This window comes from Apiospora marii (genome assembly GCF_038362585.1).
Source record: "Apiospora marii strain CBS 49790 chromosome Unknown utg000001l_segment0_segment0, whole genome shotgun sequence".
Classification (NCBI taxonomy): domain Eukaryota; kingdom Fungi; phylum Ascomycota; class Sordariomycetes; order Amphisphaeriales; family Apiosporaceae; genus Apiospora; species Apiospora marii.
The window spans coordinates 2,802,390-2,822,852 of record NW_027117372.1 but is presented as its reverse complement, the minus strand read 5'-3'; the positions used below and the strand labels follow the sequence as shown (position 1 = coordinate 2,822,852).

The window sequence follows — 20,463 nt, the reverse complement described above, 5'->3', positions numbered from 1 at the left end:
AGGTCTAGAGAATCAATACATGCGGTGAATGTCATTCAGCAAATCGCGGTCAATGGGTTTAACCTGTGCGTGTCTATTAGAGACAGACCAGACACCGCCCGTCTCTCCTTTGAGGCGCAGGGCCGCCCAGCAAATATTGTGATATCACTCTCCAGGTCCGACCCATGCTGAGGGCATGCTGCTTTCAGTCATTAATGTGTTCAAAGATTTCTCTGGGCAATAGTTGTATTGTCTGTACCTGGAGCAGCGTGCAGTGCATCCTTTCCTATGTCGTTGACCGCTATGAGCTGGAGACTGATCACTTGATCCGAACGACTTATAAGCGGTAGTCGATATGTCGCCGATGTTTGGTTTTGACTCGTGCCTGCTCAATGCAAGTAATCTGAAGGAATCAGAAACAAAATATATAATCTGGTACAGTCGATCTGTAGAGCATGTTTCTTTTGCTTCAAGAGGTTTCGTGTTCGTAAAGCAGTAAGGAAACTCAATCCTAAGGTTCCTTATTCGACTCTAGGGAGATTACCGAGTCCGCTCCATCTGAATAGGCACTTACGGGGGTAACCCCTAAAGCGGGGTCTGTAGCAATCGGTCATTATGAGAACCCCACATAAATACATATTTGGCGGAGCTAGAATAAGCTGGTTAATTGCATATATACCTTACCAAGAGAAAAGAAAAAAAAAGCTTCGTCGCAGATTGAGCAACCATCGATTGGTCGGCATCGAAGATTTGATCGAGGCTCAACATGCATGCGTAAGCATCTTATATCCTTTCGTTAATTTTTAGACTGAAGAGATGTCCCTCTATCACGAAGCGGCAGAGATTTTGTCGCTGTCGCCGGAGGCAGGTGGCAACCTGAAAACACGCATTTTCAACCGCAAGGATCTCAAGTCACCGCAACAGCAGATATATGCTCTAGCGCTGGAAACTTGCAAGTGGAGTGCCGTGCTCAAGGAGGTCATCGACAATGCAGGCATCCTGAAGCTCGAGCGCAAGGTATGTGGCCACACAATGTGAGCAGCAATCTAGCACATTCAGACGACTGACAGACTTGACGTCTAGCTCACACCAGTCCTTGCATCCTTACTAGTGCACGACTACCTCCTGGCAAAGAAGGGCATAGCACTCCCTAGTACACATGGCCTTCGCGCTGCTGTCGAGCGCCACAAGGCTCGTCTATCATCTGAGCTCACAAGAGCGAGGCTGAGGAGGAAGGCGGTGTCAATAGATGCTCTCCGAGACCAGGTGGAAGCAGCCTTCGCTGAGGCAGAGAATTTGTATCCCCGCTGGGTGCGAGTGAACTCTCTTTTGACCACCCTCGAGGATCAGCTCAATAGTACCTTCAAGGAATTCACGAGGGTGCACTCGATCAAAGAGGTGATATCTGGTCGTGCAAAAGTCTACATAGATGAACACGTGCCGAATCTGCTGGCCGTGTCGCCTGGCTTCGAAATCACCAAAACCGACGCCTACAAATCCGGCAAGGTCATTCTGCAGGACAAGGCTTCTTGCTTCCCGGCATACTTACTGGATGCGATGCCCGAGGATGGCGATGCCATTGACACCTGTTCGGCACCCGGTAACAAGACCACTCATCTTACAGCCATCATTCGATCTCGAGCCCCAGAGGCTCAAGTGAAACAGCCCAAAGTGTATGCCTTTGAGAAGAACCCACGCCGGGCCAAGACTCTAGAGAAGATGGTCAAGCTCGCTGGAGGAGACGATATGACACGCATTGGGTTTGGCCAAGATTTCCTGAAGGTGAATCCTGCAGGTTCGGTGTACAAAAACGTTGGCTGTCTGCTGCTGGACCCTAGTTGCTCCGGTAGTGGCATCGTTGGTCGAGATTCCCTGCCAACTCTGCACCTCCCTGAGCCCGCCGGCGCCAAACCCCAGCCCCCGAAGACGGGCAAGGAGCAGAATCGCAAACGCAAACGGACCGACGATGGCGGTAAAGATACCGAGAAGCCTGTTCTGGTTGACGATGATGGCGAGGAAACGGTGCTTTCGTCGGAGAAGGAGCTGTCAGCACGCCTCGAGGCACTGGCCTCGTTTCAGCTCACCTTGCTTCAGCACGCTATGGAATTTCCAGCGGCGAAGAAGATCACGTACTCGACGTGCTCGATACACGCACAAGAAAATGAACAGGTGGTGCTCAAGGCGCTGCAATCTGACGTGGCCAAGCGCCGGGGTTGGCGCATACTGAAGCGGCAGCAGCAGGTCCGCGGCATGCGCGAGTGGCCCGTTAGAGGGACACTGGAGGGCGCTGAAGGCGATAAGGATGTCGCAGAGGGTTGCATTCGGTCCTACAAGGACGACGGGCGTGGGGTCATGGGCTTCTTCGTGGCCGCCTTCGCGAGGGATCCAGACCAAGCTGAGGTCGATGGTGACGGACCATATTTACGGGACGATGATGGGCGCATCGTTCGGGATAGAGTGGGTATGCCAACGCTGAAATCTGGGCAGCCAGCTCTCAACCAGGATTCGCACGAGCAGAAGCCCCAAGGCAGCACGAATCGACCAGCAGAAGATGACGTCGAAGAGTCGGCAGATGAGAGTTATAGCGAAGGGGATTCAGACGATGTGGAAGACGACTCGTGGGACGGATTCGGCGATTAGAGAAACGCAAACCCTCGACTCAGTAGGAGATGCCAACCAGCCAGTTCGTCCAAAAAGGCAGACTATCAACACCTACTACATACATACATACAACCACGGTAATCAATGATACTGGCTCAACCAACGTGATTGCGTCCTTGTTTACCCCCACCTGTCTACTGAGCAACTCAACTCGCCCATCAAAGATGGGTTGCCGTGTAACCGATGCTCATTCTAAACGCAGCGCCAATGTTTATGCTGTCGAGTCACGAAGAGCCGACGAGATGATGACGAAGCAATATTAAAGCCGGAGGAGGCGTTCTCGGTGTTGTTGTTGCGGCTGCCGCTATGTAATGTATTGTAGTGCACCCATTAATAACCCGAATTGAAGTTTTTGGCATGAATCCGAGAAATCGTGCCTCGGCCTGCAGTTCCTGCAATAGCTTTCAAATCTATTCTCAGCTCCGTTTTTGGCTGGGCATCACGTAATTAGGCTAGTTTTCCGCACCGACGTGCCTCGGCATGAATTTAGGGAAGGATTAGACGGTGGAGAATGCTCCGAACGAAGTGGATTTTGCAGTATTGATTCAGCAGCAGAAGTTTTATGGAAGCTTCGATCTGTACAAGCTAGTGACAAGTAGCTTGATAGCTTGGGAAAAGGAGAGCACAGGCATCTGCACAGGCATCTTTCTGCCCCTGCTACCCCTGCTGCTCCTGCTGCCCCTGCATTTTCACCGACCAAGGACACTGCCAACTGCACTGACAACCTGCCAGGACGGCCTCTCACACTAGATTTTGACCAACGTACTTCTGTAGACTCAAGATCACTACTGTCCCGACTGCATCTGTAACCACCAAGAATAACCGGGTTCCAACACCATTCGAGCGCAGTGCGAGTGGTTGCTGCTGGATCTGGTTAGCCCGGAGTCCTGTCAAAGGCGCTTCTAGACCACACCAATAGTCAGAACAGGCCAAGCCTTTTGCGCCGGTACACTACTGCACACTTTGCATACGGGATCGACATGGAAAACCGACTTCGCTGGCAGCATCCAGCTGTTTACATGTGTCGGTTGGTAACCTAAACCCCGTTTCTTCTCGTCACAACCCGAGCGCGGCGGAAGGAACCAGAGCCGATAAGATTCAGGACACGATACAGTATCTCAATGATCGACGCGTTTCCCAAGAGGATGGTACAGCTTTAAAACAGGTAGATTAGTTTGAGGCTGAATCGTGAATAAGCCAAGGAACCATGACAACCCTCGAGTGTCTGCGTCGGGGATTAAGAGCTGGCCCCGAACGCCGCTCCGTCAAGTTTTGCTTGATTTGAAAGCAGCCCCCCAGAGGGAAGGCGTACGCATGGCTCGCATGGCTCGCATGGCTCGCATGGATCTGGCCGGACATTCAAACTGTATCCAGCCAGGATCCGAGGGGAGCGGGCCGTTCGTTCGAGTCGTCGGTGTATCCTTGCACAACCTTTTGCACAAAACGACGACAGCCCGCAGCCCGTTGCGCTGACTCGCTGACTCTGGCCCCAGAAACCCGTCTCAATCTGGTGTTTGTGGTGCTACTTTTCTGGCTAGGAGGCTAGTCAACGGCCCACCACGGAATGGAACCCAATGGCCTTCCCGCACACTGCTTATGAATGGGTGATGGGGGCCACTAGCCTTGACAGGCCCCCCCCCCTTCACCTTCAGGCGAGGAAGGTAACGCCGATATGAAGATACAGGCCGTGGACCGAGGAGGATATACCGGGCCAGGTGGCTGTCAGCATGTCTGGAGATATATATGAAAGGCCAGCCCTCCCCCTCCCCTGGTCGAGATCGGATCTTCGTACCACCCACCGCTCTGTCTTGTTCTAGGCCTGTCTTTCGTTTCTTGGTGTAGTTATTATATACAATCTTCCTAATACGGCAACTTCACCATTGCTGCCGCTCACGCATAAACATATAGACACGAGTCATATATATGCACGGAGCGGACACACACCCAGACACAGACACAGCCAGCAGGAGCAACGACAACGACAACCAGTATGCCGTCAACACAACCGGCCTCGGACTCGGCGTCATCGTCTATAACGGCCATGGAGCCAATCAACGGACAAGGAGATGTGGAGGCACAGGGCTCATCGTCGCGGTCTCCCATAATATCGCACTTCAAGCTCTTGTTGGACCAGGGCGGCGTGACACCGGAAGTCCTCGCCTGGCGTTGGGCCGGAAAGGGAACCGAGGAAGACCCCTTTCTCGTCGACTACATGGATAACGACCCCAAGAACCCCATGAAGTTCTCCCGGGTGAAGAGATGGTCCATCCTGATGGTCCAGGCCGTCGCGGTTCTGGCGGTGGCCTTTGTCAGCACGGCTTACAGTGGAGGTGTGGTCGAGATTATCCGCGAGTTCAAGGTCGACACCATCATCGCCATCCTCGGAGTTTCGCTCTTCGTTACCGGTTTTGCTGTTGGGTAAGTTACTGTCTTCGCATGATGCATATTCCTGTACTGACCCGGTCTTCGATTATATAGTCCTCTGATATGGGCTCCGCTCTCGGAAATGTACGGCCGACAGTTCCTCTTCTTCGGCACGTACATGGCCTTGACTGCGTTCAACGCTGGAGCCGCCGGCGCCAGGAACATCGAGACGTTGATCATTCTGCGTTTCCTCGGCGGTACCTTCGGGGCTTCGCCCATGACCAACGCCGGTGGTGTCATTGCTGATATGTTCTCGGCGCACGAACGCGGCATGGCCACGGCTGTCTTCGCAACTGCCCCGTAAGTACCCATCACTACTATACTCCACACGGTCAGGCCTCTTGTTGGATTTGTTAGCTGACTTACGTGGCTCTAAAGGTTCCTGGGTCCTTCTATTGGTCCCATCGCGGCTGGATTCCTTGGCGAGGCTGCCGGCTGGCGCTGGATCGAGGGTCTCATGGCTGCCTTCACTGGCCTGCTTTGGATCATCGTCTCGCTCACCGTGCCCGAGACATACACGCCCGTCATCCTGCGCCGCCGTGCCGAGAAGCTGACCAAGCTGACCGGCAAAGTCCATATTTCCATGCTGGATGCCGGCAAGCCCAGGAAGACCGTCATGCAGGAGTTCAAGATCGCCCTGTCGCGCCCCTGGCAGCTGCTGTTCCGTGAGCCCATCGTCCTGCTCACCGCCCTCTACATGGCCATCGTCTACGGTACCCTCTACATGATGTTCGCCGCCTTCCCCATCGTCTTCCGGCAACAGCGCCACTGGTCAGCCGGCGTCTCCGGTCTCGCCTTCCTCGGTGTCCTCGTCGGCATGATGGCGGCCGTATCCTACAGCATGTTCGACAACAAGCGTTACGCGCGCGTCTCGGAGGCTCACGGTGGCAATGCGCCGCCCGAGGCCCGCCTGCCTCCGGCCATCGTCGGCTCCGTCCTGCTTCCGATCGGTCTGTTCTGGTTCGCCTGGACCAACGGTCTCGACGTGCATTGGATCGTTCCCATCATTGCCAGTGGTTTCTTCGGCGCGGGTCTGGTTCTGGTGTTCCTCAGTCTCATGAACTATTTGGTTGATTCTGTAAGTTTTCTTTTTGCCTCCCCTGGTAGCCGCCAGATTCAATCAACACTTGACTAACAACTTGCTACAGTATGTCGTCTATGCCGCCTCCGTCCTCGCCTCCAATGCCGTTTTGCGATCCCTTCTCGGCGCCGCCTTCCCTCTCTTCACTACGAACATGTACAGCAACCTGGGCATCCACTGGGCCAGCACGATCCCGGCCTTCCTGTCGCTCGCCTGCCTGCCGTTCCCCTTCCTCTTCTGGAAGTACGGTGCGGAGATCCGCATGAAGTGCAAGTACGCCGCCGAGGCCGCCAAGGTGCTCGAGGAGTTCCGCGCCATGCAGCAGGGCCGCGAGGAGCAGCCTTCCTCGCAGCCAATGGAGAAGAAGGAGGACGATAAGGACGACGTCGTCGTCGTCACCACCAACAATATGTCGGGCTCTGATGACGACAATACGAGATCAAATACCCCCGAGGGTGGGCGCGTGGAGGAATCATACAATAAGGAGAAGCTTTCCTCGTGAAATCCTCACTCCCTTTTAAAATATTAAACAAAGCCTTCGACCGCAACACTATCTACCTACCCATGCCACATCAATGTAGGCAGATATCTATATATATAATCATTAGACTTAGACTTGGATACCCACCTTCGGTTTTACATAGCGAGCGAGATCAACCAAAAGAGGAGCATTGGTCCGGCGTTTCCTATAGACTGGCACGATAATAAATTATCCTTCGCTCACGCGCACTATATGAGGAGTACACATTCTTTATCCCTTTCAAATACACTCATTCTACTATTTGACTTATCCTGCCTCTGATTTCCAATAACTGTAAATGATGCTGGGATGTCTTTTCCCATCCACCACTGTATAAAGTCGCCTGGATTCACGAGAGAAAACGGGATCCTATTCTCTCATTCCGTCCAAAACCTGATCACCCGAACGGAAAGCACTCGGTCCTCAGTTAGGAGGACCTAACTTAAAGCTCGTCGCGCCCGATCCGGATATTGAGACCCGGAAAGTTTGCAATAGAGACCCGCGGCGTCGCCCGGATTCGCCCAGGGATCTGGCCAGCCTCCTCCGTCGTCGTCGCCGCGGCGCCGTCGGGGTTCCAGGGCTTGATCCGGCCCTGCCAGACGTCGAGCCCCCACTGCTGCAGCGCGCTCGAGGTGACGGGGCTGCCGCGTGGGTACTGGTAGATGCGGTCCTTGGAGAGCTGGTGCACGGCGCCGCAGGGGTACTCGACTTGGGCGTCGTTCCCGGGGGTGGCGAGACCGAGGCGCGCGGGCAGCTCGGGGAACTCGAGGGGGTCGACCGTCGTCATGGTCAGGGACTCGTAGTAGCTCCGGCCGATCTTCTGGAGCGTTCGGCGGAACTCGGCGCGCTCGGCCTCGGTCGCGGCGAAGAGGTAGACCATGGGCCAGCCGCGCTGGGGGGTGGTGCGTTAGTTAAGGGGGGGTTCGTTGGGGGAGGGGGAGAAGAAGACCCCTTTGGCAGGGATCTGGGAATGCTCACAGCCACTAAGCGCTGCTGGTTTTGCGCGGTCAATTCGGAGATGATGGAGCGCTATGGAAGTATCAGTCTGCAGGTTTCCTTGCTGGTATAGGGGGAGGGGTGGTGGGCACATACCGAGGCCTCGTCCACGAACGCCTTCATGGCATCGACGTCGAAGCTGCCCTTGAACGTCACGACATCGCCGTCCAGGTGCCTGTGGCACTTCAAGCCGGGGGACCCCACGCCCTCGGCCTGTCTCGCCGCGTCATCAGCATTGATGCCGAAAGTGAACTCGTCCCGGAACTGCGATGCCACGTCCTCGTACAACTTGCGCGACTCCTGGTCATCGGCCGCCACGTAGGCGATGAACACGGTCTCGTCGCCCGACTTGAAAGCCTCGAGCTCCTCGGAGGGAACCTCCGAGACCGAAGGTCTCTGGGCGCGGTGTATCCATGAGGTAATCCTATCAAATACTCGTCAGCCATGTATGTAGTAAGATAGGGAAGTGGTTATACATACGCGGAAGCACGTCTTGGACCAAGGTACGTCGACTTGGGCTCGCCGCCCTGGAATACTTTCAGACTCGGGTACGAGGACACATCGTACTTCTGGCAGACAGCTGCTGCCTGGGAGCAGTCAACGCTCAGGGTCGAGATGGCGGTCAGCTCGGCCACGGCCGGCGCCCATTCCAGCTCGAGGGCCTTGGATTTGTCCCTGGTTCCATTAGTTAGCGCGATTCGACCATGCAGCAGTATTAATGCCTGCGAAGGGACTGGCTCTCATCTCACTCGGACGGCTACATGGCACACCCCCTTCTTATTAGTGTCTGTATTGGCGGATATGGATGCCCTCGAAAACAACTGGGCCGGAAGGGCACTACTATACCGCAACAACTAGAAGCAGCCGGTTAGTATCGTTTTGTTGTCTACTGACCGCGGCAATGTTGGGTACAGAGGACTATGGACTCACATGCTACCACCACAGCACCGTGGCTCTTGATACTGGTCTCCAAGTCGGATGGTGCCACATGCTCCCATGCGCATACACCGGTGGCGGCCAGCCAAGCCGCTAACCCTAGTTTCAACATGGCGATTCTTGGTGTGCGCAGCAAATAGAATGGCAAAAATAAATATTGAGAAAGCCACTGGTGTTTAGTTGGGAAGAGTCAAGATTACTTCTATTTACCAAAGCTTGGAAAGAATATGTAAACAGCTACTGGACGTTTCATCCGTCTTGGAGTTACCTAACGCTCATCCGCCAAGAACAAGGATCAAATCGGGGGAAATGCACAGCGGATTCCACTTGCCACATCCAGAAAGTGTTACCCACTATACGTCGTGAAGCGATGAGACCAGTTCTGTGCGCATATGGGAAAGAGGACACACAATAACCCCAAAAATATTGCAGGAACATATGTGTAGCTTATTTATTCGCTATATGCGTGTGATTTGCAGTATAGCGTGGTACCATTCCGATCTGGTACCCCATGGGGCTTCAGGAGTCTACACGATCCTTAGAAGTACGGGTTCTACAAACATTGCGAGTACCATTCTATCGGCCGTTAGCACCAGGTGAATAAAGTACTGCAAGTGTGCGAAGTTTACTTACCGTTGGACACCTTGCAGGTATAGGGTGACACGCACTGAACAGGCTTGCATTAGTGCGAGCAATCTCGCAAGGCCGTGGAAAAGCTTACAGCCGTAGGCCCGTTGTAGCCGCTCCCGCCACACTGCCCGAACTGCGTCTGCTGGGCGGGCGCGGGCGCCTGAGTCGTTGTCGCGGCGGGGGCGCACCACCTCCTCCGGCGGTCTTGGTGGCGACCTTGTAGACGCGCATGTCGTGCGAGCCGAGGCTCGTCGTGACGGCGTTGCCGCTGCCCGTCGCGCCCGTCCACAGCTCGGTCCAGCTGTACGAGCCGGAGCCGCCGAGGCCGGGGACGTCGGCGAACTTGAACGAGAGCGTCGAGGCGCCGTCGGCCGCCACCACGCCCACAACGACGCCGTCGCTGAGCGGGCCCGCCCAGTACGGGTACAGCTTGCCGTTCACCGGGGCGGCGGCGCCCGAGGGGCGGAAGTAGCCGGCCGCTTTGCCCAGGGGGTCTTGGTTGATTGCGAGGATGGCCTTTTACACACCTTGTGTTAAGAAACAGGCTCGATCAGGAAGGAGGAGCTCATGGGTATGTCACTTACCTTGTTCTTGAGAATGTTCAGGGAAGAAGTCTTGATCTTGGACAGATCCGTGCCGAGGATGATGGGCGACTTGGCCAGAGCCCAGATGCCCATATGGGCTCGCTCTTCGTTCTCGTTCAGGGCGCCGTTTCCAACTTCCTGTTCGACGTTTAGAAAAGTTACTCATCAATCACTTTCCAACCCGGCTGGTCACAGCAGGCTGTCTTACCATCATATCCAGATCATTGAAGCCACCGGGTGCCGCGTACTGAGCGATGCCTCCGGCGGTGGCAGCGATGCCGGCCACCGAGTTCCAGTTGTTGGCAATGTCGCCCGACATGCGCCACGAGTTGCCCACGTTGGCGCCCCAGGTCCAGACGCTGTTGCGTCCCCACTCGCACATGGAGTAGAAGATCTCGCCGCCCGAGTTGGCGAGGGCGTCGCGGAACGTCTCGTACCAGGCCCGGGGGTTCACGTTGGGGTCCCAGCACGTCTGGGGGTTCTGCCCGTTGCAGGGGGTGTAGCAGGCGTCGTGCTTCCAGTAGTCGACGGACCAGCTGGCGAGCGCCTTGGCGTCCTGGGCCTCGTGGCCCCAGGACCCTGGGTAGCCCGCGCACGTCTTGGTGCCCGCGCAGCCGTAGAGGCCGAGCTTGAGGCCCATGCCGTGGATCTCGTCGGCGAGCGCCTTCATGCCCTTGGGGAACTTGTTGGGGTCCGGCACCAGGTAGCCCGACGAGTTGCGGTTCATGGTGCTCCAGCAGTCGTCGATGTTGACGTACTGGTAGCCGGCATCCTTGAGCCCCAGAGACACAAAGAGCTTCGCCGTCTTGAGCGCGGTGTCGGCGTTGGCATACGTGCACCCGCCCACATTCTGCAGGTGGCACGGCTATCAGTATGGCTGGCGAAGATGCGATTAGGCTCGGGGCGCCGTGGTTATATACACACCCAAGAGTTCCACCCCAGCGCAGGGGTTCTCCCTAGACCGTTGTCAAGCCGCTTGTCGAGCTCGACAGCCGGCGATGCCAAGGCAAGAGCAGGCAGAGCAAGGAGCATTCTGGTATACATGTTGGGCGTTTAACGTGGTTGTATACCTGGGTATGCTATATCTTCAAATGGGTTCAGCACCAAGTATGAGATGCTCTTCCTTAGAAACACGCGGCGACGATCAGGTTAGGGTTAGGTGCAGAAAGGGGCTCATACCAGCTCAAAGAACGTCCAAGGAAGTAGCTAGTCGTATTAGCGCTGTGAAACCCCTCGCAGTCGACAGGTGTCTCTCGTCAATCGATGGTGCTGGAGTGAAAGGCCACACAACAAGAAGTTCCTGTATACTACGCAGCTTGAACCAGCCTTTATATAAGTGGTTGCTATCCTCGATCAACCGCTCTATGCGCACCAATGGCCGGTCGGTCGACGTCAAACCACCTTTTGGAGAAGCCGGCAGTGGGCCAGGCGAGGAATTCGATATAACGGTGCTTGGCCGCCGAGCTCTCGTATAAGTAAAGAAGCTTGTGCGGGACGCAGCAATCGGCAGGCTTGCCGAGCCCGCCACGAGTCGCATTTCCGAAACTTTTGCACGAATGGGTGACACGACGGCTTTCCTCGTTTCTGTTGCTCCGTTGGTTGATGTAACCATAAACGCGGAGTAAACCCTGGGAGCCCGTATTCGGTGCGGGGGAGGTCCAACATCCTCTCTGATTTTACACCAATGGCAATACTGGCGCCTCCAGGCTATATACCCCCGTACGGCGGGTTCGTTTGGTTCTAGGTATGTAAGAAGGGGGCGACAGTGTCGTATGATATAACATTCAAGCTTCCCCCGGTTGCCGGGTGGTCTTTCACCAAGTAGTATGTTCCCATATGCAGTAGGCAGACTTGGGACTGTAAATTCATCTTCGGTTATTCCTGTGTGCTTCTTTCCCTTCTCACACGATCGTTGTGACGCCGGGAGGTCGGCAATCTGACATTTCACAAAGCAGATGCAAGTTTGAGATCATCAAGGGGTGTCCAAATGACCGGCCGACCCAATGCCATGATCGACATGCACGCAATTGCGATGACCTAATCAGGGGTAATTAACGAGGCTGAATCGATGGCTCATCGAGGTTCAAACGTCGATGCATAATTAGGTTTCCCCCATTTACATGCAAGAGGACGCGGTCAATGCTAATTTCCCCGTGGCGCAAACATGTTATCATGTTGGGCGTTGGTGGTGGTGGTATTGTTTCTCGTCCAAGGTAAACCGAGTTAATGCGAGTTGCTGGGCAGACAACATACGACCTGCCGAGGACAGACAGAGAAGAGACCTTGCTTGCTTGGACTAAACAAAACAGGGGCGAAAGGTTCGTCGATCAAATCGCTCGTGTATGCATGCACCAGCCATATTGATGACTCGAAACGTCCTCGATCTCTACGAACTTAATGGCCTGGTGTCTTGGGAGCTCAGCATTCCCTCAGCTCGGCGGCGCCAAACCCCACCTTGTGACCAGCTCAGCCTACCACCGGGTCAGTCATCTTTGCCTGCGACCCGAGACAAGTTGGCTGGAGGGAGAGATTGCTAACCGAGTTGCCGATCTTCTTCTTGTGCACAAGGAACACAGGGAATGCAAGGAATGCCGGCAGTAACCTTGGCACTTTTCTTCAGCTCTCAGTACTCGAATACAAAGGAGGACGAAAGGCAAGGCGTGAACTCTCCAATACATTGGGCGCATGCAGCGTTAAAGCTAGAATAAACAATTGATTGAGGGCTTGGGCTTGCAGTGTAGCCGCCCACGCTTCTGCAGCGGTCTAGGCTCGAGATGGCAAAGTAGCAGCAGGTCGCATCACCGGGACCAGCCCTCATTGGACAAAGGCAGGCAAGTGGGTGGAGGCCCCCCGATGGGCAATGGGATGTTTGTTTCCCTGGAACCAAGCACCAAGTGCTGTGAGTTATTAGGTACAGAAGTACGGAGTAGAGTGAAGCAACTTAAGCACAACCAACCCCACACCCTGCCTGCCTGCATTTTAGGGGTCTTGGGATCAGTTCCAGTCCACCTTTTTCGAGATCCGGTTGGTCAGAGAAACGCGACATCGACCCCCAATTCCCTTGAGGGGTGCGTCACAAGCACCGGCAATGATCTAATCCCTCCTTCTCGTTGACTCCAAACAGCATCCCACTTGCTTCCTTTGCCGCGCCGGTTTGGTTACGAGTTAGTTGCCTACATACATCTATACTCATCTGAGAAGAAGGAGCACAGCATCTGAGCCTCCAGTCTCTTGTCAGACTCGTCCGTCGTCCATAAAGCCGAAGCTGACCTTCCCCATCGTCCCTGCCACTCCCTTCCCGTTCCCGGCTACTGTTGCCAGTGTGGATTTCACCCTCTCTTATCCGATAGTCTGATGGGGGCATATTACCATCGCCGTTTCACCTGACATATTGACGACTCTTTCGAATGACAATGACTCGTAAGCTGCAATACTCTTGGTTTTCCATGCGAGCAAGCTACATAGACAGAAGCAACCGCCAATCGTGGTAATCGTGCATACACGTACATACACCTTTTCGCTCTTTTGACAGAAGCACGCCATTGCGATTGTGCCATTCGTTGATCGTTGCCATTCCTGCGCCGTCTATCCATTCTACATACCGCTTCGGTCCCACGATCTCCTCTTCAAGCGGGTCTCGAACCGCGATTGCCGTTGCTCTGGCCGATACCTCTCTGCCCAATCCTCAACCCGACGAGGCCGCTACTCCTCTTATCATCATCGCCCATCCGATCTTGGGCCACACCTGCAAGCTTTCGACATCCGAGCGCAGGCGGCCGCCTTAGACAAGTCCCCCTACTTGGGTGCCACCCGATCTTTTCCTTGGTCCCATCGTCGAGGACGCACCTGTCACACAGAGAGGACGCAAGCAACCGACACCTAATAAACTCAAAAATGGCCGAAGACGCTGGGCCGTACGACTCAATACCGCCCTCACAGCAGTCGTCCCAACACCTCTCCGTCCCAGCTTCTCCCACTTACCAGCGTCGGCGCGGTGTGCGGTCGCGAAGGCAGTCTCTGTCCGAGCAGCCGGACGAGCGGACATCACTGCTGCGGCGACCTTCGAGGTCGCGCATACGCATCCAGAGCCCCGCTGCCTCGCCGAGGGCGCCTTTCTTGTCGAGAAACCACAGCTATGCGGGCAGCGTGAAGTCGCGGCATCACAGCCGCCACGGCTCATGGGGCCAACGTCTGGCCCACGCTTTGGGGGACGGCCGCCATGATTCCATGGCCGAATCCAAAGGCTCGATCTTTTCCGACGAGAGGGTGTGGTACGATCAGTTTACTTCGACCGACTGGGTGCACGACAGCATAGCGGACGCCTACAGAGTCAAGGCTCTGAGGGCGCGGAAGGACCTGTGGGGCCGGCTAATCGTTCTCTTTGACGGTGCCCAGGGTTGGATATTGAGTGCCGTGGTCGGTTTCCTCGTTGCCGTGCTTGCGTATTGTGTCGATGTGGCCGAGACCACCATTTTCGATTACAAGGACGGTTATTGCGTGAGGGGTTGGTATATCCGAGAAAAGGTAGGTCTTCTGCACTAAACCCTAACTTTATACCTTGCCCATGCTGTGACTGTCTGCCCTGGAATTCACTGCTGACCGAGTTACAGAGATGCTGCCCCCATGGCCCGTGTACGGACTGGCGCACATGGTCCGAGGTACTCGGCGGCCATCCTTTCGGAGACAAATGGACTGAATTCGGAGTTTACCTCATTGGGGTTGTGTTGCTTTCGGTCCTTGCTTGCTTGCTGACCTTGACCACGAAGACGGTCGTGCCGTCTGCCTATCGTATGACTACGCTCGATGAAAATCTGGCCGCCGTGAACAACAGCCAACAAAATGACACCGACTTTGATGACGAGGATTCAGATGAGAATCAGAGCCCAACGCATGTGGCCCAGGAAGAAGTCGTTCCGCCAATGGTCTACTATTCAGCAGCCGGAAGCGGTGTTGCTGAGGTGCGTGTTATTCTCAGTGGTTTCGTGCTGCACGGATTTCTAGGGTTCAAAACATTGGTCATCAAGTCGGCTGGCCTGGTGCTGAGCGTGGCTTCCGGTCTCAGCTTAGGCAAAGAAGGCCCGTATGTGCACATTGCCACATGCATTGGCAATATTGCGTGCCGAATGTTTTCCAAATATGACCGCAACGACGGCAAGAGGCGAGAAGTGCTGTCCGCTGCTGCCGCTGCCGGCGTGGTGGTGGCCTTTGGCGCCCCCCTTGGCGGAGTTCTATTTGGCCTCGAAGAGGTGGCCTACTTCTTTCCTGCCAAGACGCTCTTCCGGACGTTTTTCTGCTGCATTATTGCTGCTTTGTCTCTCAAGTTTCTCAACCCGTATGGGACCCACAAGATCGTCATGTTCGAGGTTCGGTACACCGCCGAATGGGAATATTTTGAGATTGTCAGCTTCGTCCTTTGCGGAATCCTTGGTGGCGCGCTCGGCGCCTTGTTCATCAAAGCCTCGCGGGGGTGGGCTGTGACGTTCCGCAAGATTCCAGTTATCAAGCGGTATCCCATGGTCGAGGTCGTTCTGGTGGCTCTTGTCACCGGTCTCATTGGCTACTGGAATGTCCTAACAAAGCTCCCAGTCGCTAAGCTTCTTCTCAACCTCGCGGCACCATGCGACGATGAGACCAGAGATGAGCTGGATCTTTGCCCCACAAGCATCGATGAAATCCCAGCTATTCTTCGAACACTACTTGCGGCGTTTGTCATCAAAAGTTTTCTGACTACCATCACGTTTGGTATCAAGGTCCCCGCCGGTATATACGTGCCGTCCATGGTTGTTGGCGGTCTCTTGGGCCGGATCATTGGCCACGTCGTTCAATGGATTGTGCTCCGATTCCCACACTGGGCACTATGGGGCACATGCCCGATCTATGCTGACGGCTCCTGCATCCAACCGGGTGTGTATGGTTTGATTGCGGCCGGATCGACCATGTGCGGAGTGACCCGACTCTCTGTAACACTGGCCGTCATCTTGTTTGAACTCACCGGAAGCTTGGACTATGTCTTGCCATTCTCTCTAGCCATCCTTGTTGCAAAGTGGACTGCGGATGCTATCGAACCCCTGAGCATCTACGACCTTTTGACCGAGATGAACTCCTATCCTTTCCTGGATAACAAGCACAAGCCCATTTTTACCTCGGACCTCGCTGAAATTGTCCCTCGAGTCCGATCCCAACGAGTTGTGGACATCACCAACTCGCCCCTGGTCCCAGCATCCAGTCTGCGGGCCAAGTTGGAAACTTTGCACCGAACAGGCGAGCTCGATGGCGGGTTGCCGATCCTGCGGGATGGCGTTCTTGTGGGTCTGATACCTGCTCCAGATCTGGAATTTGCTCTAGACCAGCTTGAGGACGAGAGTACAAATCTCTGTCTCATGGCCAACGTGCCCAGTATTGACGATGATGACGAGGAAGGCCGTGACCCCACCGACTTCACCCCCTACATAGACCCGGCCCCCGTGGCCTTGGACATCAAGTCGCCCATGGATCTGGTATACGAATGCTTTGTCAAACTTGGCCTGCGATATATCTGCGTCCTGAAAGATGGACGTTATGCGGGCATGGTAAGTTTTTGTGCAACCATGAAGTCCCACCCATACATATTGTTGTTGATTCTGACCACTATTCTAGACTCACAAGAAGCAATTCGTAAAGTACATGCGAGGGTTGGAAGAGGAGCAACGCGGCTCATGAGCCAGACCGTTCACATATACCAGTAGATTGCGAATCATCATGTACTTTCGAGCGTCATGAGGTTGATGGCTGGCGTTTCGTGTTCCGGGTACCATAGACAATTGCATTTGTTTTCAGGGGCTGGCATTTCGCATTTTCGGATGGGTACTTGTTCTTGTTTTTTTTTATTAATGTTCGGTTATGATTCAGACCGTGGCCTAGGCAGTCTGAGTTGATTCGCGAGATTGATTCTACACCACCAGATGGTAGCACGGTACACATAGACACACACGCATATAATAGGTACCGAATGGCAGAGGCTCGTACACGATCATTGATGAGGTCTCTGGGGATACAGTCAATTATAGGATGCAAAGTGTCAGAGGGCCAAAGAATGGGATATAATTGACTACAACTCGCCACTATTGCGCCGTAATATCGTTCTTTGTCGAGGATGTCATATATACTATAAAGGACTATGCTCGCTATTGTGGGCATTTATTAATCTTACCGTACATACTTGCATTTAAGCAATTCAATACTAATCACCCAAGCTCGTCATTTAAGGTTCATTGCATCGTAGTATTTGAATAAGCCGAAGAGGTTCAGGCGTGTAGCATAACGCCCTGGCTGATTCTGTCATATCTTCTATCTTCCTTGATCTAGAATATGTCCCTGCGTCTATGTATGCTGTCCTGTCTATTTGGGGGTATCATCATATCTCCATAAGTTTCTATCGATCCCTCATCAGTTCGCTGCTAGAATCTCGGCCGCATTAGGCCCATCGGCATTATCGACGCGGCCTGCGTTCCTCTTGGCTTCTTCTTCCTCTTGCTTCTTTCTCTCCATCTCCTTGTGCTTTTGCTGCCCCAGGTACGTGGCATACCGCAGAGTAAACAGAGTCAGGAACACCATGAAGGCAATACCCAAGACGGCCCTGCGGATCAAGATCCAGCGCACTCCCTCGATCTCGGATTTGGCATCGCTGGTCAGCGTTACGCTAATCCCGAAGTTTACTTGTTGAATCTGCCAGGGCATGTCAGTTTCAAGGACCGGTACGTTTTTGGGAGCAGCACGTGACTAGGTGGTAGACTTACGGCATTGTCCATTCGCTTCTGCTCTTCGCGAACGGCCATCTTACGGTCGTTGAAGTGGCCCCTCACGTCGTCACGAAGCGTCATCAAGTCTTGATTGAGCTTCTGGCCGAGGATGTCCACCTCGTGCTGCAGCACGGTGCGCTGCTGGCGGGACTTCTCGTCGGCTGCCTTGCGGTTGTTGATGACTTCGGTGCTGAGCTCCGAGCAGGCGGCACGGAACAAGTACGTCTCGTTGTCGACGTCGCTCTTGGAGACCAGCCCTTCCTGCGCAGTCTCGAGGTGCTTTGCCAGCAGCGCGCGCACGACTTTCATCAGCGTGATGGCCTGGACCTGAGTATACCCTTCTGCCTGCAGCTGCTTGACCAAGGTGTAGCTGTCGAAGTGGTGCAGATACGGTGGCGTCGAAATGTGGATATGGTGCATCTCGCCTGGCGGTGGCATGTGCAGGACGGCATCCATGGGCCCGGCCGACTGCATCGTCTCTTCCGCGGCCGCCTGTTGCGGCGTCGATGTTGCCCCTCCTGTATGAATTTTTCCTATACCACCGTTGCTGTCCGTTGCCGGCGCAGTCTCGGCTGGGTTCTGGTCCTTCGCCGGCGATGCTTCTCCCTCAGCCGAGGGTTCTTGGGCAGTAGCGGCGGCTCCCGTTTTAGGTTTCTGTTTTCGCTGCTGCTGCTGCTGCGGCGGCTTCTTCTGCTGTACAGCCTGCACATCTTCGCCGCGGGCATCTTTCCTGTTCACTTCGCCCTCGCTCGTCGTCGACCCCTTGGGCCCACCGCCCGGATGCGGCAATTTGGCGGTGCCGGCGGCGGGAGGCACGGGCAGCGGACCGACGGCCTTGCCGTGCCTCTCGAAGGTGGCCTGCCTCACCCGGCCCGAGGTGGAAAAGGAGGGCGGCCTGACGTGGCCGGCCCTGCGCGGCGGGCCGCCCTTGCGGGTGCATTGCCGCCTCGCGGTGCGTGAGGTCGCCGACTCGCTGCTGAGGCGCCGGATGGAGGAGCGGAAGAGGTGCGGGTAGAGGAAGGGGAGGCGCATGTTGGCTGGCGGCGGCGGCGGCATGTTGTAAACACGGGTGTGTGTTCCGAGGTTGAGCGATATCAGGGGGCAGACGGGCGGGCGGGCAACTTATTAGATCATACCTACTCTGTACTTAGTACCCAATGTAATCAATCAAGCGTCGGCGATTTCGGATATGGGATTGCCAGATTGGTTGCGTCAATTTGCATAATACCTGGTAGTTGAATTAATGCACTTATCCTGTGTTACTGGCATAATAAGGCTTTGGGGCTTGGAAACTAGAGGTTGCCACCCGCTTTTCCTTGGAAGCAGCCCCGCTTTCCAAGCGATGGCTGGCACTGATGGGGGATTATCCAGATCAATCTCCAGTTGGCATTCTTACTATCCAGTTTCAACAGGTGCCCCCAACCGAAAAATTCCCTTGTCGCAACTGGCAATCCGCTGCGCTTCAACCAGGTGTCAAGCAGCTGCCATTCACCATCACGATGAGTTCGAACAATACTGCTAACAGAGGCGTGGTCTTCAATCCTCGCGGAGGCAAACCTGCCAGAGTCACCAAACCCTCCGCCACACCTCGCCGTCCTAACCGTCGTCCCAATGACGCCGTCCTCAACCAGGACCCTAGTTTGGACCCCGATCTGGCCGATGCGCCCGACAGCTTGGAACACCACGAGCACCACGAGCAATCACCCCAGGATGAAGAGCACCACCTAGTCTCCGATGACCAGCAGCTCGACCACCACGAACACCACGGCTCTCACGACTCTCATGACCCTCACGAACATCACGACCACCACCACGATGACTTCGACGCCGAAACTGCTGCTGCCGCCGCCGCCGTAGCCGCAGAGCATCATGTTCAGCAACAGCAGCAGCAACAGCAAGAGCAGCAGCAGCAAATGGACCTGAGCGCCGCTGCCAGCATACTTACCAGCAATGGCACAAATCCTATGGTCGACCCCCACGAGCACCCGGATCTCGATCAGCATCTCGAGGGTCCTGAGTCCTCCATGACGACCGAGGAGCTCGCTCGCGACTCGGGCTACCAGAATGTCGTCGTGGAGAGCGCCTTGGCCAAGCGCTTGTCGCGCGAACCCGGCATGCGGCTCGCTAGCCAGCGAAGGCCCGAACAGTCGCTAAACCTGCAGCGGCGCAGCAACGTCGAGGCCCTATTCGCGCACATCGCCGGAGAGATGGCGCCTGTGCCTTGCAAGAACTGCCACAAAGGCCATGGTCCTTGGACGACGTGCGTCGTGGTTGACGGGCAGATGTGCGGAAGTTGTGCCAATTGCTGGTTCAACGCTTCTGGCGCAAGATGCTCCTTCCATGGTAAGCAAGCATGACATCACCCTCCCTCCCTCCGCTTGGCCGGCCGCGCTGGTACTAATCGTCGCGTTATAGAAACGAGAAACCCTCCTGCCCACGCCAACGTCATAGCCCCCGACGGCGGCTTCCAGCTTCCCCCGATACCATCTGCCGCGCTCAACGGCTTCAATTACGTCTCAGCGCCGTCATCGTCGGATCCTGTTGTGCGCTATACTGTCGAGCGGGCCATGGCCGACCTTCGCGCAGCCGATAAGCGGACGCGGCAGATGCTCATGATCGAGGTCGCCGCCAAACAGCTGGCCTGGAACATAATGCAGTTCGAGGAGACACAAGCGGAAGAGCAACACCAAGTTCAGGATCACGGGCAGGTGCCGGTGCAAGTAGATGTTCAGGGTCAACCACCGCCCCCGTCTTCCATGCTCGACGACCAGGATGGCCCATGAAAAGTCGGACGTATGTTGTGTAGGAGGCTTCAACACCAATAGCATTTTTGTCCGGTAATACTTAGGGATACATTGAATTTGGGTTTCTTAT

The 20,463-nt window shown here is 55.2% G+C and overlaps 7 protein-coding genes across 7 annotated transcripts; 4 read left to right on the top strand and 3 right to left on the bottom strand.

Moving 5' to 3' along the window:
- Positions 1-795: 795 nt before the first annotated feature.
- On the top strand, positions 796-2,619 carry PG985_000929 (rRNA (cytosine-C5-)-methyltransferase RCM1; the record flags this gene model as incomplete). Its single annotated transcript, XM_066820698.1, has 2 exons — positions 796-996; positions 1,063-2,619. The coding sequence occupies 2 exons, from the start codon at positions 796-798 to the stop codon at positions 2,617-2,619; spliced, it is 1,758 nt and encodes a 585-aa protein (XP_066691577.1).
- A 2,011-nt stretch (positions 2,620-4,630) lies between these two features.
- Positions 4,631-6,647, top strand: PG985_000928 (uncharacterized protein; the record flags this gene model as incomplete). The annotated part of the gene is made up of 4 exons (XM_066820697.1): positions 4,631-5,058; positions 5,119-5,364; positions 5,443-6,142; positions 6,213-6,647. The coding sequence occupies 4 exons, from the start codon at positions 4,631-4,633 to the stop codon at positions 6,645-6,647; spliced, it is 1,809 nt and encodes a 602-aa protein (XP_066691576.1).
- A 460-nt stretch (positions 6,648-7,107) lies between these two features.
- Positions 7,108-8,709, bottom strand: PG985_000927 (uncharacterized protein; the record flags this gene model as incomplete). The annotated part of the gene is made up of 5 exons (XM_066820696.1): positions 7,108-7,557; positions 7,644-7,694; positions 7,758-8,085; positions 8,142-8,394; positions 8,556-8,709. 5 exons carry the CDS (start codon positions 8,707-8,709, stop codon positions 7,108-7,110), a joined length of 1,236 nt encoding a protein of 411 aa, XP_066691575.1.
- A 605-nt stretch (positions 8,710-9,314) lies between these two features.
- Positions 9,315-10,855, bottom strand: PG985_000926 (glycoside hydrolase family 27 protein; the record flags this gene model as incomplete). Its single annotated transcript, XM_066820695.1, has 4 exons — positions 9,315-9,743; positions 9,812-9,949; positions 10,020-10,676; positions 10,736-10,855. 4 exons carry the CDS (start codon positions 10,853-10,855, stop codon positions 9,315-9,317), a joined length of 1,344 nt encoding a protein of 447 aa, XP_066691574.1.
- A 2,814-nt stretch (positions 10,856-13,669) lies between these two features.
- Positions 13,670-16,510, top strand: PG985_000925 (chloride channel; the record flags this gene model as incomplete). Its single annotated transcript, XM_066820694.1, has 3 exons — positions 13,670-14,335; positions 14,422-16,380; positions 16,448-16,510. Coding segments are annotated over 3 exons (2,688 nt in total), but the record flags the coding sequence as incomplete, so codon positions are not given.
- Positions 16,511-17,236: 726 nt separating this feature from the next.
- PG985_000924 (MOZ protein represents a chromatin-associated acetyltransferase) lies at positions 17,237-18,645 on the bottom strand (the record flags this gene model as incomplete). Its single annotated transcript, XM_066820693.1, has 2 exons — positions 17,237-17,515; positions 17,587-18,645. The coding sequence occupies 2 exons, from the start codon at positions 18,643-18,645 to the stop codon at positions 17,237-17,239; spliced, it is 1,338 nt and encodes a 445-aa protein (XP_066691572.1).
- Positions 18,646-19,088: 443 nt separating this feature from the next.
- Positions 19,089-20,372, top strand: PG985_000923 (uncharacterized protein; the record flags this gene model as incomplete). The annotated part of the gene is made up of 2 exons (XM_066820692.1): positions 19,089-19,932; positions 20,005-20,372. The coding sequence occupies 2 exons, from the start codon at positions 19,089-19,091 to the stop codon at positions 20,370-20,372; spliced, it is 1,212 nt and encodes a 403-aa protein (XP_066691571.1).
- Positions 20,373-20,463: the final 91 nt, after the last annotated feature.